Source organism: Amblyomma mixtum, chromosome 7, assembly GCF_055824585.1.
Source record: "Amblyomma mixtum isolate Tamu chromosome 7, ASM5582458v1, whole genome shotgun sequence".
In the NCBI taxonomy this organism is placed as follows: Eukaryota; Metazoa; Arthropoda; class Arachnida; order Ixodida; family Ixodidae; genus Amblyomma; species Amblyomma mixtum.
This window is the reverse complement of record NC_143018.1, coordinates 12028791-12044627: the sequence shown is the minus strand read 5'-3', so window position 1 is coordinate 12044627 and position 15837 is coordinate 12028791. Positions and strand designations below refer to the sequence as shown.

At 44.9% G+C, this 15837-nt stretch overlaps 1 protein-coding gene across 9 annotated transcripts in view; it reads left to right on the top strand.

The window, feature by feature from the left end:
* Fak (protein tyrosine kinase 2 Fak) overlaps positions 1-11632 on the top strand; it is an 83406-nt gene extending 71774 nt beyond the window's left edge. For 4 of the 9 annotated variants that reach the window (XM_089551728.1, XM_089551725.1, XM_089551726.1 and 1 more), the window contains 7 exons: positions 234-335; positions 2834-2950; positions 4809-4899; positions 5605-5684; positions 6902-7144; positions 7297-7377; positions 9025-11632. In XM_089551728.1, the coding sequence (XP_089407854.1) occupies positions 234-335; positions 2834-2950; positions 4809-4899; positions 5605-5684; positions 6902-7144; positions 7297-7377; positions 9025-9393 (1083 nt within the window). In that variant the 3' untranslated portion in view covers positions 9394-11632. The remainder of the gene's footprint in view (positions 1-233; positions 336-2833; positions 2951-4808; positions 4900-5604; positions 5685-6901; positions 7145-7296; positions 7378-9024) is intronic. The other 5 variants (XM_089551731.1, XM_089551732.1, XM_089551727.1 and 2 more) reach the window with 4 other exon arrangements.
* The last annotated feature ends 4205 nt before the right edge of the window (positions 11633-15837 follow it).

Below are 15837 nucleotides of genomic sequence, written 5' to 3'. Positions count from 1 at the left end.
TTCAAGGCTGCTTGTGTTATTGCACTGCAGCTCTCAGATGAGATCTCTAGGTTCTCCCACGTCAGACTCTTGTGTTTATATTAAACTTTTGAAATAAGATGAGCTCAGTGTTTAAAACTGCAAAATTCTGTTACAAAGCGCCTCATTCTCGCACATTCTCCATCGCTCCAACTTTCATGTAGCAGTGGCTGGTAATGATGCTAAAAAAAATTTATAATAAAATTACTGCGCAGATTGAAATAAAGACCGATGGTTCCGGCATGTTTTCCGCTGACACCGCTCACTGCATCTTTCAGGACCTCGTCCTAGAACAGGAGAGTTACGACAACCTCGTGGTATGTTTTGGAAGCCTGCTCGAACATGCTTTGTTTGGCTTGTCGTTTTTTTTGTTTGCGGTGCGTGTGTTGTGCAGTGGTCTCCCCCTACCTCTGGCATGATCCTGTAGTAGTAGCCTCAGTGCCTTGGTTATTTAGCGAGTCCATTATGTTGTGACCCCATTCATTCCTGCATGGAGGAAATGCCGGCCACCCTGTGAGGCGAGCGCTTGTACCCTGCCTGTGGGAGTAGCTGTAGAGTGCTTTTTTTTGTTTGTGCATTGTTACAGTTGCATTTTATTGCTTTGTGTGGTGCGTATATTTTTTCTTGCAGATGCTTGGTACTTTGTGTTGCCTTTATTTACTTTTTTCATACCTCGTACTGTTTACCGTATTTACTCGAATCTAGGCCGGCCACGATTCTAAGCCGAGACCCGAAAGTTGAAGGCCACAGAAAAAAAAAACTTACCTCGATTTTAGGCCGGCCGAAAAAACAACTGCGAACAAGAGGTACAGCACGCAAACGACATTTATTGCCAGGAACCCGCTCAGGCTGATCCCGGGCTGGCGTTTGGGCGAGGAGACATATGCAACGCCAGCCCGGGATCAGCCGCCGAAGTCCCGTCCGGCTTGAAGATTTGACGACTGCTCTGCAGCGAGTATAACTTTCCGCTTGAAGGCGGCACTATAATGGCACCGCCTGTTTGGTGCCATGGTGTTGGTGATAAAAACCGCGCACGAAAACTTCACTGCTGCGAATGTGCTCACGCCACCGCACGAGAACAGAACAAGGCCAAAATGGCAGCCAGTGCTCATGTGTGCTTTGATCAGTATCGGCTACGGATAGCAACGGCTACAGTGCTGTCTTTCGTTGGCGTTTTGTGGGGGCGCCACCTGCGTGCTACATTTATTCGTATTTTACGAATACGAAACCTCGAAACGAAATCCTCGAATCTAAGCCGACATAAGAGTTCTACATCTCGTTTTTTTGAAAAAACTATCGGCCTAGATTCGAATAAATACGGTAGTTCTGTGTAGTCAGTATCGTTTTCCTTTGTGTGGCTTGATCTTGGAAGAGAGAACACTGAAAGCCACTTGCATGTTGCACAGTTCTCAGCAGTGCTGGTCAGGAAACACTCTGCAGTTGTTAATTCATGCGACATATGTATACTACCATATCACTCAGCACAAATACTGTTCGCGTTAAGCAAAGTTAGTTCTGAAGCAATGCAGGCTTGACAGCAAGTCAACTCTTGCTTGGCTGCCAGTGAGCATTGGTTGTGATTTCTGGTGAGCAGGCATTTTTCAGTGCATCATGAGCAGTCTTTAGTGTTATTAAACGCAGTACGTAAATTCTTGGGTGCAACTAGCTTTCGAGTTATCGTAGTTTGCAATGGGACTGGAAAAGGAAGAGTGATAGATGACCTTTGTTTATGATTTAAAAAAGCTGGATAGTCACCTTGAAGACTTTGTCAGGATTGTGGGGAAGCAAGTACTGCTTGTCTCTCAGTTAATGTTTCCACTTTGTTGTTGGCTGCTAGGAATCCAAAACACATGGAGGGATGTTATGTATGTATCTTGTTTACAATCATGTAGGTCAATAGGTTGTAATGGTCAACCAATCAATTCTGAGCCATCAATGTGCAGTTCAGGTGACCGGCAGTGCGAAAAAACGCTATACAAGCATCCCTGTTGCTTTTCTCAGTATCTGACACACATTTTGGCAACATCAAAATTGCTAAATTTTTTTAAGCCTGCACTTATAAGATGACAGCCTGTTTACATGCTGCAAATAATCGTCGCCTTCCATAGGAGGTATGACTCACTGCACATCTGTGCAACTCGGAGAAGCTTCGTTTTAATGGGGATATCTGCCTCTAAATTGTGTGCTGCGGTGGGGCTCCATTCTCGTCTTCATTATCAGCCTTATCTGGGAATATTTTTTGTGGCCGTCTATAAAAGGAGAGATGCACAAAACCTTTGTGCAGCATTAGTGCAGCGGCTACTGTAGTTTGCGAAAAATCGAAGGCCAGAACACAGGACCTTCTGCAATAGGATCTCGGTGTCATTCTCATTCTTCCTGCTTTTCTCCTTTTGTAGACGGGTTTGTGCCTCACCCTTGCCATGATTCCCTTACTGATCGACACCCGAGTTTGTTGAAGAGTATGGTCCTGAAATAAAAATAATAACTGACGAATCATATATGTGGGTAGATACGGTACTAATGGCTGAAAACTTATGTGGTGTTGCATGGGCGTTGATAAAAACTATTTCCATTATATGTGGCTCCAAACCAAACTGATGCATTGTTTGCATAGTTGTTGTGCGAGTGGTTAGGGCACGTGGGCCATAACCAGAAGGTATGAGGATTATCACGGTATTCTCTACAGTATTTTTGCCAGCAGCTGTGACGAAAGCTCTCCCTCTGTGTGGCATGTACAATGCGTAATGAGTGAGGAGGGAGATCGAGGAAGAAATCGAGCTCTCGTACATGGTGTGGTGTACGGGGTGTGGTGCAGGATAACGACAGCCTGGAGCAGCGTCTTCTGGAGATGCGGTTGCAGATGCAGCAGCGCGAGACCGAGGAGGACTCGCGGTGGCTCAACCAGGAGGCGACCCACTTCGACCCTCTGCCCGTGAGTGCGTGCGCCGCTAGCTGTCAGGGCTGTGCCATGACAGAGAGGCAAAAAAAAAATTTCAGAGGGCACTTTGACGATTTAAAGTGCGTGAGCCGAAAGCCTTGCCACGCAACTCTAGCTTCACGGCCATAGGCACACACGAGGCAGCTATGGGGCGACTTGGATTGGCTAGTCATGACCCATGATTAACTAGTCGTTATTGGTTAACGACTAACTAGTCATGACTGGTTAATGACTAACTAGTCATTGCTAACCAGTCATGACTAGTTATTCATGACTTGTTATTCATGACGGGACTGGAACAAACTGCCTGTCGACGCTGTGCACCACTCCGACCCACATTCCTTCAAGACTGCCATTGAACCACTGTTCACTTGAACATTATGCCCATCCCTCATGTAATACCCCACACCAAGGGGCATTTGAGGTACTAATAATAAATAAATAACTTGTGACTTGTAATGACTAGTTGACTTTCACTTCAGATGTAACGGTTGGACAGACAGAGTCATGGCTGCGAGTATGAGCCATTAAAGGCTTTCACCTTAAAAAACTTGCACGAATATTTATCTTGGTCAGGTTGTCAGAGCAACATTAACTACGAGAGAGGAATTAGCTACAGGATGAACATGTGCTGGAGTGCACTAGGAAGGCTGCCCCAAGTTGCAAGCATCAGACTTACTGATGTGCCGGAAGAAAGGAAAATGTGTGTAACTGGTGTGTCCTGTTAGCATTCACTTGTAGTCCAAGAAGACTGATGGCAGCACAGTGGATGACAGGAAGGAGAACTGTAACTCTTGTATTAACTAATATAGGGGAGCTTGGGCTAAGGTTAAAGTACGAACAGATGATGTTCTAGCTTAAATGAAGGGAAAGAAGTGAACCATGATTCTTTAAAACAGTGCAAAAGACAGGGACACAGAAAGAAAAGACACACACAGCGCTTCTGTGTCCCTGTCTTCTGCGCTGTTTTAAAGAATCATGGTTCACCAACTAGCCTGCACGTCCACCCTTGTAAGTGAATTTGATCTAAAGGGCATGACAGACCAGCCTACTGGTTGCATTTTAGTATGGCTTACTGGATATCGAGAGAAGGGAGACATTGTTGAATGAAGGCGGCTGAGAGACTAGTTTTGGAAATTTGCGGGTATGCAGTCATGAACAAAAGTTTGTGGGATGCGAGTTTGCGGAGAAGTGATTTCTGGATTCCCTCCCCAACTGGTCATCTGGTATTCATTCTAGTTGATTGCAGCTGGCATGTACCATCATGGGGTTCCAAGCTTTTTATTTTATTGGTTTGCCTAACCATGCAGAAATAAATTTCATTATGCAAACCCACATTCTATGAAATCTTATCCATCTCCTCCTGCGCAGGACTTTTCTCATCTGGTTGTGGTGGTGCTGTTATTACACCTAATTGCTACCAAGTAATGGTGGATGTTCTTCCGATATTCCAGCATAGTAAAAAAGCTTCAGGTGATCATACGATGTTGCGCGGTAAATCTGCTTCAGCAGTTGTGGTTGTACATTTTCATTCACATTGATCGCTTTCGCATTGCGGCTTTGAATTTGTTTTCAGTGTAACTTTTTCATTCCACTGGTGCGTGATCTTTCGGTAAGTGGAGGCCATCTGGAGGGTGTAGGTGGGTGAGTGGGTAGGCAGCCTACTGGGGTGATGGGTGGAAACTGGTGGGTGGAGGCTTCACTGGGTGTGGCTTCACACGTCGCCTCATTTAGGGTAATGTCACCCATGCTACTAATGTAGTGCTGTCTGGTTTTGCTAAATATGCCTCTCATATTGTCTGCTGCATCTAGAACGTGTAGTTTATGGATAACCATATTTTTGTTTTTTCAGACCACACCCAACCGCCGCCGAGCGTCGTGCAGTGATGCTTCTGATGCAGGGAGCTTAGGCATGGCAAATGGGACCAGCCCAACTTCCCCAGGTAATAGGTCATACATCTTTGTAGCCATAATGTAAAAAAAAAAGGGAGGTTAATATTTCACAGAAAAAATGGTGAATTTTTTGAAGTACTGCACTTTTTAAGCCTGACTTCCGACAACTATGGATATCCTTAGTGTGTCAGGTTTCAGTCTTGAATGTAATTCATTGCATAGTAATGCATATAAAAGGGGGCATTTTTCAGCTTCACATTTGATGGAGGATCGCAAAAGATGCGCATATGCTGTGCATGCGAAGTCAGCGCAGGTTAAGAAACCCCAGATGATCGAAATTTATTCGGGGCCCTCTAGTACGTGCCCCTTTCTCTCCTCATTTCACTCCCTTCTTCATGCCTTCCCCATGGCATGGCTCAGGTCTTCACCAATACAAAAACTGCGCTTTTCAAATAACAATTTATTTTTGGCATTGTTATTTATGTCCAAGTAAGTCTGTTGCAGGATTCCATTGGGACGTGCCATGGACATTTATGGGAGTTGCTTTGCAACACCTCACAGATGCCCACTGTACCTCATGCAGCTATTTTTCAGATGCCTAGCGGATATCTAAAATATACAAAATAACGATTGGGGCATAGAATATTATATATTCATGACGTCCGCGGTTGATTTGACGAAGAGATTAGTGTGGTTATGCTGTCAGGAATTTGTATATGAATTTATTTAAATTTATTCTTGTGCCTATGCTGCAGTTGTGGCAAGCCCTGGCCCATTCAAGCAAGAGGAAGTCTGCACAGGGTCGCTAGAATACTCCATGGTAGAGAAGAAACATGTAAGTGCCTTGTTCTCTGGTTTACCATTCTCCTTCCTTCCTGTTTATGAAATCAGTTGCGTTTCACGTAGCCATTGTCAAAGCCACGTTAACTCTTAAGGGGTTCCAGTTGCTTGGACTCTAGTACAGTAAATCCACGATGCAGAAGCAGTGCAAATAAATGTTGGGTGATTTTAAAACCTGAGCAGCCTGCAGTGGAGCTTGATTGATATTTTTTTTAAGAACTTTTAGTATCAATATTTACTGGCTTTTCGATGACTTGTTATATGTGCTCGTGCACAGTCAGTGTTCTGGCATTATGAGCATTCTTTGAAACCTAAGATATGGTTTGGTTTCGCGACTGGAGTGCCTAAACCAAGTTTCTTGTAATGAAACCAAACTTGTGCAGAGAAGGGTATTGTGTTTATGTGTTTTCTGAATTTCACTTCTTTTATGTTTATGTCTATTCTGAATTTCACTTCTTTTTGTGGCATTCTTAACTGCACTGTGCATTAATGCATAGGTACCATTCTAGTGCAGTTTTTTCCTTTTAATGTTCACTTTCACATCAAAAATATTTGCATATTAGTGTATTTCTTGATTGTAGCTTTATGGCTCAATGGCTTTAGTGTTTGACTACAGCTCTTAAGGTTGCAGGTTTGGTCTTGGCCACGGCGGCTGTATTTGGATGAAGTGAAATACAAAACTACCGACGTTCTGGGCAATGTCAGCACTTGTTAAACAACCCCAGTTTGTTTAAGTTAATCCAGAGCCCTCTACTATGGCATCCCTTGCTGTCGGTGTGTTGCTTCGGGATGTTTAGTAATTGCTGATAAATTCCTGGTTTTTAATTACATGAGCAAACAGCAGGTGTAAAGACTGTGCTCCAGCCTTCAGTGAGATAATGAAGTCTGACAGAGCAAACCGGGGCCTTGTTCATCATCAGCCGCTGCGGTGGCTCAGTGGTTATGGTGCTCGGCTGCTGATCCGAAAGACGCGGGTTCGATCCCGGCCGCGGCGGTTGAATTTCTTTGGAGGAGAAATTCTAGAGGCCCGTGTGCTGTGCGATGTCAGTGCACGTTAAAGAACCCCAGGTGGTCGAAATTTCCGGAGCCCTCCACTACGGCGCCCCACATAGCCTTAGTCGCTTTGGGACGTTAAACCCCCATAAACAAACCAACCAACCAACCAACCTTGTTCATCATCTTCTATTGGCTTGGCATGGGCTTCTCCTCCAGAGCCCACCTGTGACGGGAGATGTCGCTGAAATGCAGAAGGGTCCTGTCATCCAGCAGTCGCAGCCGTACCCACCGCCACAGCCCAAGATGGCGGCGCCCGCGGGCTCCCAGCCGCCCACGCTGGAGACGGACCGGACGAACGACCACGTGTACGAGTGCACCACCCGGGTGGTCCGGTCGGTCATGCAGCTCTCGCAGGGGGTCACTGAGGCCAGGGTGGAGGAGTACCTTGACCTGGTCAAGGTGAGGATGGCATGTTGCAAAACATGACCCTTGGAATGCTTCATGCAAGCGTAAGAAGATGCTAAACTTGTTGCAGCCAGCTTCTTGTATCTGAGCTGGTAGTTAATTGTCAAACCGGGGAATGACAGCAGCTTTTTCTTTTTTTATTTCAGAATGTGGGAATAGAGCTTCGGAACCTTCTGGCCAGTGTGGATGATCTCATGACTTTCTTTCCCCTGTGGTCCAAAAAGGAGGTGAGCCAATTTGTGGTTAGTTTGTGTTGTTCATGTCCCCAAGGCACAGTTGCTGTGTGAATGTGTGCCAGGCATGGCCAGATCTGCTTCGCCATTGTATGGGCCTTGAAACACTTTTCATCAGAGCCCATATTGCTTTGCCTCTTGATGCTTTCTCTCTTTTCGCAGCATTTTGTTTTTCTTTTTCAGTAGTGTGGTTGTGCACACTTTTTATCCGAAGGCCAACCCGCAGTGCCGTCCTATTTTTGTTTTTGAACACTTTTTTTTTTTAACACTGGTGGAAAATTCGCCACTAAAGGTTTTGGAAATCTATTAACTAATCTATCTGAGAGCATATCTTGGTAGACAGGTCTGATCAGCTTGGCAACCCATCTGATTAGCATTTTTGCATTTCCTTCTTTTTTTCCTGAATTCGTTTGCATTTCACATGCATTTTATAGACTTGGAACAGCTCAAACGTCAGCTCCCTGTAGGTTAATGTGCAAGTCTTGTGCATTAGACATTGCTAGGGTCCAATAGCAGGCATGTATATCACGGTTATAGAATCCTCCACTGTAGCAGACTAAAAAAAAGAAAAGTTCAACAGAGACACTCAAGACTGCTTATGTGTGAGAATGCCAAAGCATTATATATAGAATTACACAAGGTAGACAAACAGATTGGTGTTCCGCATGCTTCCGATGCTGCTGTGTGCAGTGACTGCAAAGCCAGCATGATGCCCATTTGTAGCTTGATTGCACTGTCGCCACCTGGAGTCCCGCTGCACAATACTCTGCTCATGATGATGTAGAATGATGATGCAGGCACTGCCAGGGGTCGGAAGCTGGTGATCGAAAATCTTAATCCACATGTCCAGGCAATGCATGGTGGTCATGCGTAGGTTCAGTGACCAGAATGACATGGCCCCGAAATAAAACTGTGCGCCTTGTCAAAAGATGTTCTGATATCCTTCGAATTTTGTGCCGTGGATAGCGGACGGGGGACACCGGCTTTTGTGCTACTGGGACATATAATGCTTTCCCATTAGAAACAGTGCACCTCCATTGTCACTGCTCTGGACGTACAGCCTTTGTCAAAAGTTTAGAGCCCAGGTGGGTTTGCTTCTAAGTCGTGTAGTGGTGCTCTTACAGCATCCCTGACAGTTTTAATATTCGGAGAAGGAAAGTGCAGAGTTCCTCTTGCCTCCAAAATATTAGAAATGCTGGCAGTGCATAGCAAACCACATGGCATGGCCTAGAAGTGAACACATCTGCGCTCTCAACTTTTGACAAAGGCTCTACATCACCATCATCGTCACTATAATCTGGATCATGTCTCCTGCAAAATAAAGGTGGCTCTCGATGCTCTGCAGTTATCTCTTCTGATGTGATTATGCAAGCATGTTGTCGTGGTGTTAGGCTTAGTTGATGACCTTGACAGCTGCATTGTGCTGCCAACATCCTTATTCTTTCACAATTCCTGGCTACTGGCCAACCCCTGCCTCTTCCAGTTCATTCCCGTATCTTCCTTCTCCTCCCAACTGCAGGGAAGCCCCTTGCCACACTTGTCCTGTGGGGCACTAGTAGTTCTACCTGGCAGCGTAGTCATCATGATTATTGCCAGAATCAAGAAGCCACATTAAATCCCCTTGTGATCTGCTTTTTTCAGGTGGAGATGGCACACCGCGTCCTGAGCAAAGACATGGCCAACCTCGTGCAGGCCATGAAGCTCGCCATCAAATACTCAAAGACGACGCTCGACGCTGAGTACCGCAAGGGCATGCTGGCCTCAGCGCACGCCCTCGCCATCGATGCCAAGAACCTGCTTGACGTGGTGGACTCGGTGCGAGTCCGCATCCAGATGTCGCCATCGCAGGTGGCGCCACCGTCTGCCACTACGCCTCCGGCGTTGGCCTCGCCTGTCGCCACCCGGAACGGCCAGGCATTGGAGCCGGATGAAGAGGTGGCAGCGTCCACAAGCTGCGTACAACGAGAGGTTCAACAAGAAGACTGTGAACCAAACTATGACGTCGCTTAAGAACTTTCCTCTAGTATGTATAATGCTGCTGTGACGTGTTTGGAAAACATATAGACTGAGCCAGTTGAGGGAGGCGTACAAATTTTAAGAGCATTTCCCAGTGTTCGTGGCTTGTGTTTTGAGTTTGAGCCGCTTTTCAGCTGTTTGGCGACGTTCGAAGAGCTGCTAGTGTTGTTGTGTGTGCAAGGCCTTGAAACATGTGCAGCTTATTTTGCAAGCCAAAGTGTATGGGTAAATAACACACACGACATGCTGCAAGGTTTGTGGTGTTCAACAGGGCTGTGAAATCGGTCGTGGACTGACTTCGAAAATGGTGCAGTTATTTATGGATGGAACAGGGGCTTGTTGTCCAGATGGATGACAGAATGACCTTTTGGTCAACATGCGCTGCTCTTACCACACAGGTTGCTGTTAATGGTAGATTTGTTCATCTCAACTAGCACGTAACAAATGGCCAAACAGTTTCAAGCTGTTTTGTTTGCGGGGACCAGTATAAGTGGAGACTGAAAGGTTCTTATTGACGTTAATAAGGACATAGAGTATTGCAAGGCCTGAAAGCAGCGTTAGCTTTAGTATTGGAAGTTCTCTCAACATTTACTGAGGCTGTGACTGGGAATGCTTGGGATCAGAAAGACCAGGAGCGAGAAGGATTTCACATTTCTTTTCAGTAAGAAAAAAAAAAGTTTTTGTTTTGAGTACTTGTAGCGTGTCTATGTGCTGGATTGCTAGGCTCTTCACATATATAGTATTCGCTGCTTCCGTCATTCATCAGTCTAGTGGCAATGACAAAATGACGACGTTGATTGTTGTTTGATTGATTCTGTGTGCAGAGGCTCTCTCTCCAATTTCCCAGAAGCTGTGAGTGATAGGAAGAAGCACCACACTACATGCAACTTTACTGCATTACTGCTTGCTACGAGGATGTTGCTGTTGGGAACAAGTGCCGGTGTAATCCTAGGTTCTAGAAGATCTGGAAGCTTATCAAAAACTAAACAAGCAGCTAATCAACAATTTTTTCATGGCAGCTATACGCAAAGGCAGCGATTTAACAATGTCATAATTTTGTGACTTTTCCTCGTAGAACTTCTTCTGGAGTGGCCCTGGTGAGAGGGGTACTGATGGCAGCCGCATACTGATTTAAATGCATTTGTTGCGTGACCACTTCTGCATTCAAGCCATTCTGACATTCATTGTGGTGTTTTCAGTTTTAAATTTTTTTCAGCTAGGTTTTTATTGTGTGTTTTTTATGCTGAGAAACTCAAAATGAAGAGTAGTGTGAACAACCGGGTAGAGCTAGCTACTCGAGAGAGTGCTTCGGAAATACATATATCTAGCCGTTAAAACCTTGGTATAGCTTGTGTTGTGTATAGGCTTGAAAATGCTCGTGCGCGTTATTGCATCACGATGCAACTGACTTTCTGGACGTGACTTGAGTTGACGTTGTCAACTTCCCTAGCAGCTACTTATGTGACCCACGCAGAAGTTACTCTGAGTAGTTATCATTTGCAGCAGCGCGTTTGGACTCTTAACCATTGTCACCAACCTTCACACAGTAAGGAAACGGGTTGCACCAGTAAGTTCACGCTTATTATTTTTTTTTTTTTCTACACTAAGGCGATGCATCATTTACAATGCTATATGCCTTTACTTGGGCAAGTAACTTGCAAGCAGCGATTATGCGTTGTACATGTGCTTCAAGAATGAGAGTGAATAGTACTACACACGAGTGACTTATTTAATGTTGCTATAAAACGGTTATTTTCTTGTTTCACTCAGTCATGTTCCAGTGCTTTTTTTTTTCATGGTCGTGAGACTGCAGCATTGTGACAGATGTATCTCTTGTATCTATTTATCTTGTAATCGCTGTTCTCCTGCATTGTAGCAGAAAAAAAAAACGGCAGGCTGGTGATAACATTCAGGCACAGAAGCGCATTTACCAAATCCAGTGTCCGCTTGCTTCTAACTTCAGCTTGCAAAAAAATGGCAGCAAACTAGTCACAGTGCAAACTTGAGTGAACTTACCGCAGTGTGAAACGAAACCTCTACCTGTTGTTTCTGCAGCAAAGTTTTTTTTTTTATTGCATAATTTTTTTCTTTCTTTCGTGAGCTGTTTTACATACACAGCAGTGGACTTGCTACAAGGCCTGCCTCATGACGTTTTTTTTAATATATTGGCGTGCATATGTGTGTATATCATGTTCAGGTGTTAATAGAACTTATTAAATTCAATCCAAAGTGATGCTGTTGTCTGACTTCCTGCCTAGAATAACTGCCTTAAACTATGTAGTCTGTGCAGTGCCCTCTTGAACTCTTTGCCTGAGAGCCACACATGTGCAGGCTGCCATAGCCATTCGCTGTTACCGAGTGGGTTCGTCCTTATGTTTATGCTTTCTTCGATGCTTATTAGTTTTTGCCTTTCTTAGAACAGTACAAGTATGCACAGTGGCATCATTAATTGAAAAGATTGATTCTAAAAAGAAAATTATAAGTTAGAATAAACTGAGGGAAAGTCTGTTGTGCAGAGCACGTGGTGCCCCCTGGTGTCCATGAAGCCTTGCAGCACTTTTCATAGCTGTGTTGCGACACTCTATCATATCCACACTGCTTGATTCGTGCAATATACACCAGCACCTGTGCGGGCACGTGTGGAAATTTGGTTATGCCATCCATTTAAGGGAATAGAGACTCCCCATTTCAGCTGTATTTACTCTCTTTACAGTTGGATACAGCTTAAGTCTGCAGTGAAGCTCTGCCCACATTGAGGCCCGCTGCACAGAATTCCTCCACGACAAAAAAGTAGCCCGTTGTTAAAACTTTTCTTGTTACCTAAACAAGAAGCCAATCACAAGAAGAGAATTATAAGGTCTAGAATTTTGATAACTGCCTCGTTTAATGAAGTCAAACATTAAAGAGCTGATTTGGTTTACTGTTGCGATTGGCTAGCAGAGTAATACAAGACACTGTGGACCGTGGCCCAATGTTAACAACTGCTGCTTTTTAAGTTGTATCCTACAATAGAATGTTGCGCAGCACATCAGAAAACATAGACAGCCATGTGGCTGGCGCCAACAGGTGGTAACCAAGTTATAATTGAATTTTTTTTCCCTTGCTGGTTCAGTTTCAACAGCCAGACGATGTTGTGATGTAAAAGACATGTTCATGTCACATAAGGCATACGAAAACTGTAGGATGGTCGCTGCTTTCTTCATTTTAATGCACATCAACCCTTATGCAAGCCTGCCCCAGTGTTGGAATGGCAAGGAATGAACAGACAGAGATTATATCACAGTTCTTGCATGCCTCGTGCGACCTCATATTGTCTGTGACACTACAGCCGTTGTTCAGCTTTTGAAACCAAAATGACACAGAGAAAAAAAATTCAGTTATAAATTATTCTGTTGGCGTAGGTGAATATCACGTGACTTGCTTATACCAATGTCTAGTGCATCACTTCAAAGAAAAAAACATGCATCCAAAAATTTGGTGTGTCTACTCCTTTAATGTTATGACATCAGTGTTATGACAGAAATCTGTGTGCATGCTCACTGGTACTGAGGGTGCTGGCGCATACGCTGTTCACATTATCTCTCTCCTTCTAACGCAATCTTTGCAATGCAGGCTGTGGTGCCAAACAAGAACATTACCCCCTCCCCCAGGCCTCTGCTCACCTCCTCATTCTCACCGTCTCGCTTGACTCTTCATCTGCCACCCTATGTTTATGCTGTCACTGCATAAATTATTAAACTTATAAAAAGTGTGCCTATGCGCCCCTCCTCACTCTAGCGCTCGCCTATTAGACATCACCGACTCGAGCGCCCACAGCGCCATCCCGTAGCAGCACCGAGAACTTGAGTTGGTGGCACCCCCTGGTAGTGCATCTGTGAAACGTGTGACGGGGGTCATGCTAAACGTTTATAGACATAGTACTTGGTCACGCTGATGTCCGCGGAAAGCGTCTCATATCGCTCTGAAAAATTCCAAGCAATCTGTTTTGAAGGAATTGGAAATAACACAGCATGTGACTAACAATAGTCTGTACAATGGACTAGTCGGTGATACGAGAATCGTGAAAAGCAGTGTGTAGAAACAGGAAGGATGTGGTGCCTTATGTGTGTTTCCTCTTGGCCTGTTTCTGCGTGCGCCGCTCCGCAGCGATGCGTCGATATGAACACCTGGCTGTGTCTTCGTTAAAAAACACGATGCGACCTTGAGCATTTGGCAAACTGTATTGGCCATATGTTGTGAAAACCCTGAAGCACTAAAATAAACCACTGTCATCTATTACAAACCGCATGCACCACAGAAAGAACAGTGAGAGCGAAAATAAAACTTACGTGCAAGTAGCGCTGACGTTGCAGGCCCCTGAGACGAAGTCGCGCTGTCGGAACTGAAATCCGACGTTTGTACGTCGTTGTCTGACTCATCACCGCTGCTTTCATCGCAACAAACGGAACCGAAACCGGCCGAAGTGCTCGCTGTCAGGTTTCGCTTTTGAGGAGTGCGCGGTGATGCGGACGCCATGTTCTCAGACTGGCGCTGTTGCGGCTGATCGGTTTCATAGGGGGCCTCGATGTGCGCGCCCTCGCTCAGGCAGCGTCTCTCATAGGGCTCTGGCCGCTCTGGCTCAGGGCGAGGACAGCTGCGTCGTCTGCCACGGCGGCCGCCATTATCGCGCCCGCGGCATGCAGGTTTCGTTCTAGGGCTGCTCGCTTGCCGCGGACGCTTAAAATAAGAAAAATAAGGAGTCTTGCGGTGCGCTTTTGTTTTACATGAGAATATAATACTAAATTTTGTTGGAGAGCCCTCTGCTTTTCAAAACGGGACAAGCAACCAACGTCAAGGCGTGGACGGTAACACGGAAAGCGGGTATGCAAGAAGCTTCTCAAGAATCTATCGCTATTGTTCAAAACCGATCTCTTATGCACTGACCCCGTTGGTGCGTCGAAACAGCACTCCACCCCAACATAAATTTGCGTCCTCGCGTCAACCGGCCATCCTCCTAGAGAAGCAGAGGACAAAAAAAATCCGAAAAACGTTTATTTACCGAGGCTTGCGACAGATTAAGGTGAAGGGAACCGTTACTAAGCAGAGAAGCATGCAATAAAAACTTTTGAGCCGCTTTTAAGATGAGTTAAATCTCGATGACGGTTATGTCAAGGCATATTCTGCATACCACCGCTGGTATTGGCAGACCCGTTGGTGTTGTCCTTCCTATGCATGTTTAATCTCCGGGCGAACAGAACTCTTGAAAAATGCCACAATCCACTGCGTGGGGGGAGGGTTTGAAAATTTATTTTAGACCACACGTCCCTCAATTGAAAGCATTTAATTGTGTTCACTTCTTTTGTAATTAATTTCAAACTACCAAGTTTATTAGAATTGCTGAAATGCATCGGGTGGTTTATGTCCAAGCTTGTTTTGCGTTATTTTTTAAACTTTTAGCTATGAATGTCCCAATACAAGTGAGTACAATGGATGGGTAAGAAAACTGAGCAGACGCGGCCAATGACACAGTGTCTCTTGGTTTCGCACGTTTTGAAGAAACAATGATTATCAGCAACGGTGATAAAATATAAGCATTCGCCTGTTCGTCTGGGTATACCTAGATGAACACGTAAACTGTTACCCAAACTGTTACACAAGCAAACTTGAAATCATTTATTCAATGGTTATGAAAACACGCAATAAAGTTACCTTGCAATATTTCTGTTCATGGGAACGTGCATGGACATTATTGCACTTTTTCAAAGTACACATCTATGTTAAATAAACGCCTGTAATTGACAACACAGCTGTCATTGCACATATACATAGATGCAGAATCCAGGCTTCGAAGCAAAACTTTCGCGGAACTTCATATTCCGGCTTGGTTACGCAAGGCTGACTCCAGCACAAGTTTTTCTTCCGTGGCCACAAGAATGAGGGCTCGGAATTTGGCGAAGATGAATTCGAAGCCTCACTCTATGGCATACGCCGCAGTCAACATTTTTCTTATTCGCTGTGTGAGCCATGCAAGTCTTCTCAGAGGGCTTGTCTATCTCTTCAAGATATGCGATCAAAGAACGAAGTGGCGACCTCAATCTGCACATAACAACATATTCTGTTAATCTCATTTACTAGCCTATCGGCGTCGTTGGGCGAAGCATCGGGCTACCCCAAGTGAGCAAACTCATTTCAGACTTGCGTCCGAAATGAGTTTGATTACTTATTGATAGGACTCAGCCTATCCATGTATGTACATTGTAAACGCGAATACTCCCATATGGGTGTAAAAAGGGGCTAAGCTGTACTCTAGCGCATTCCCTTTTATGAAAGAGAGTGCTCTAGAGGACAGCTTACTCCTTTTTACTCCTTTATTTTTAGAGTGTGTGAGCTAGCTTAGCGAGTTCTGTGTCGTGTGAAATGCGTCGTTCGCAAACGCTTTCATGACTTTCACAGATTTCA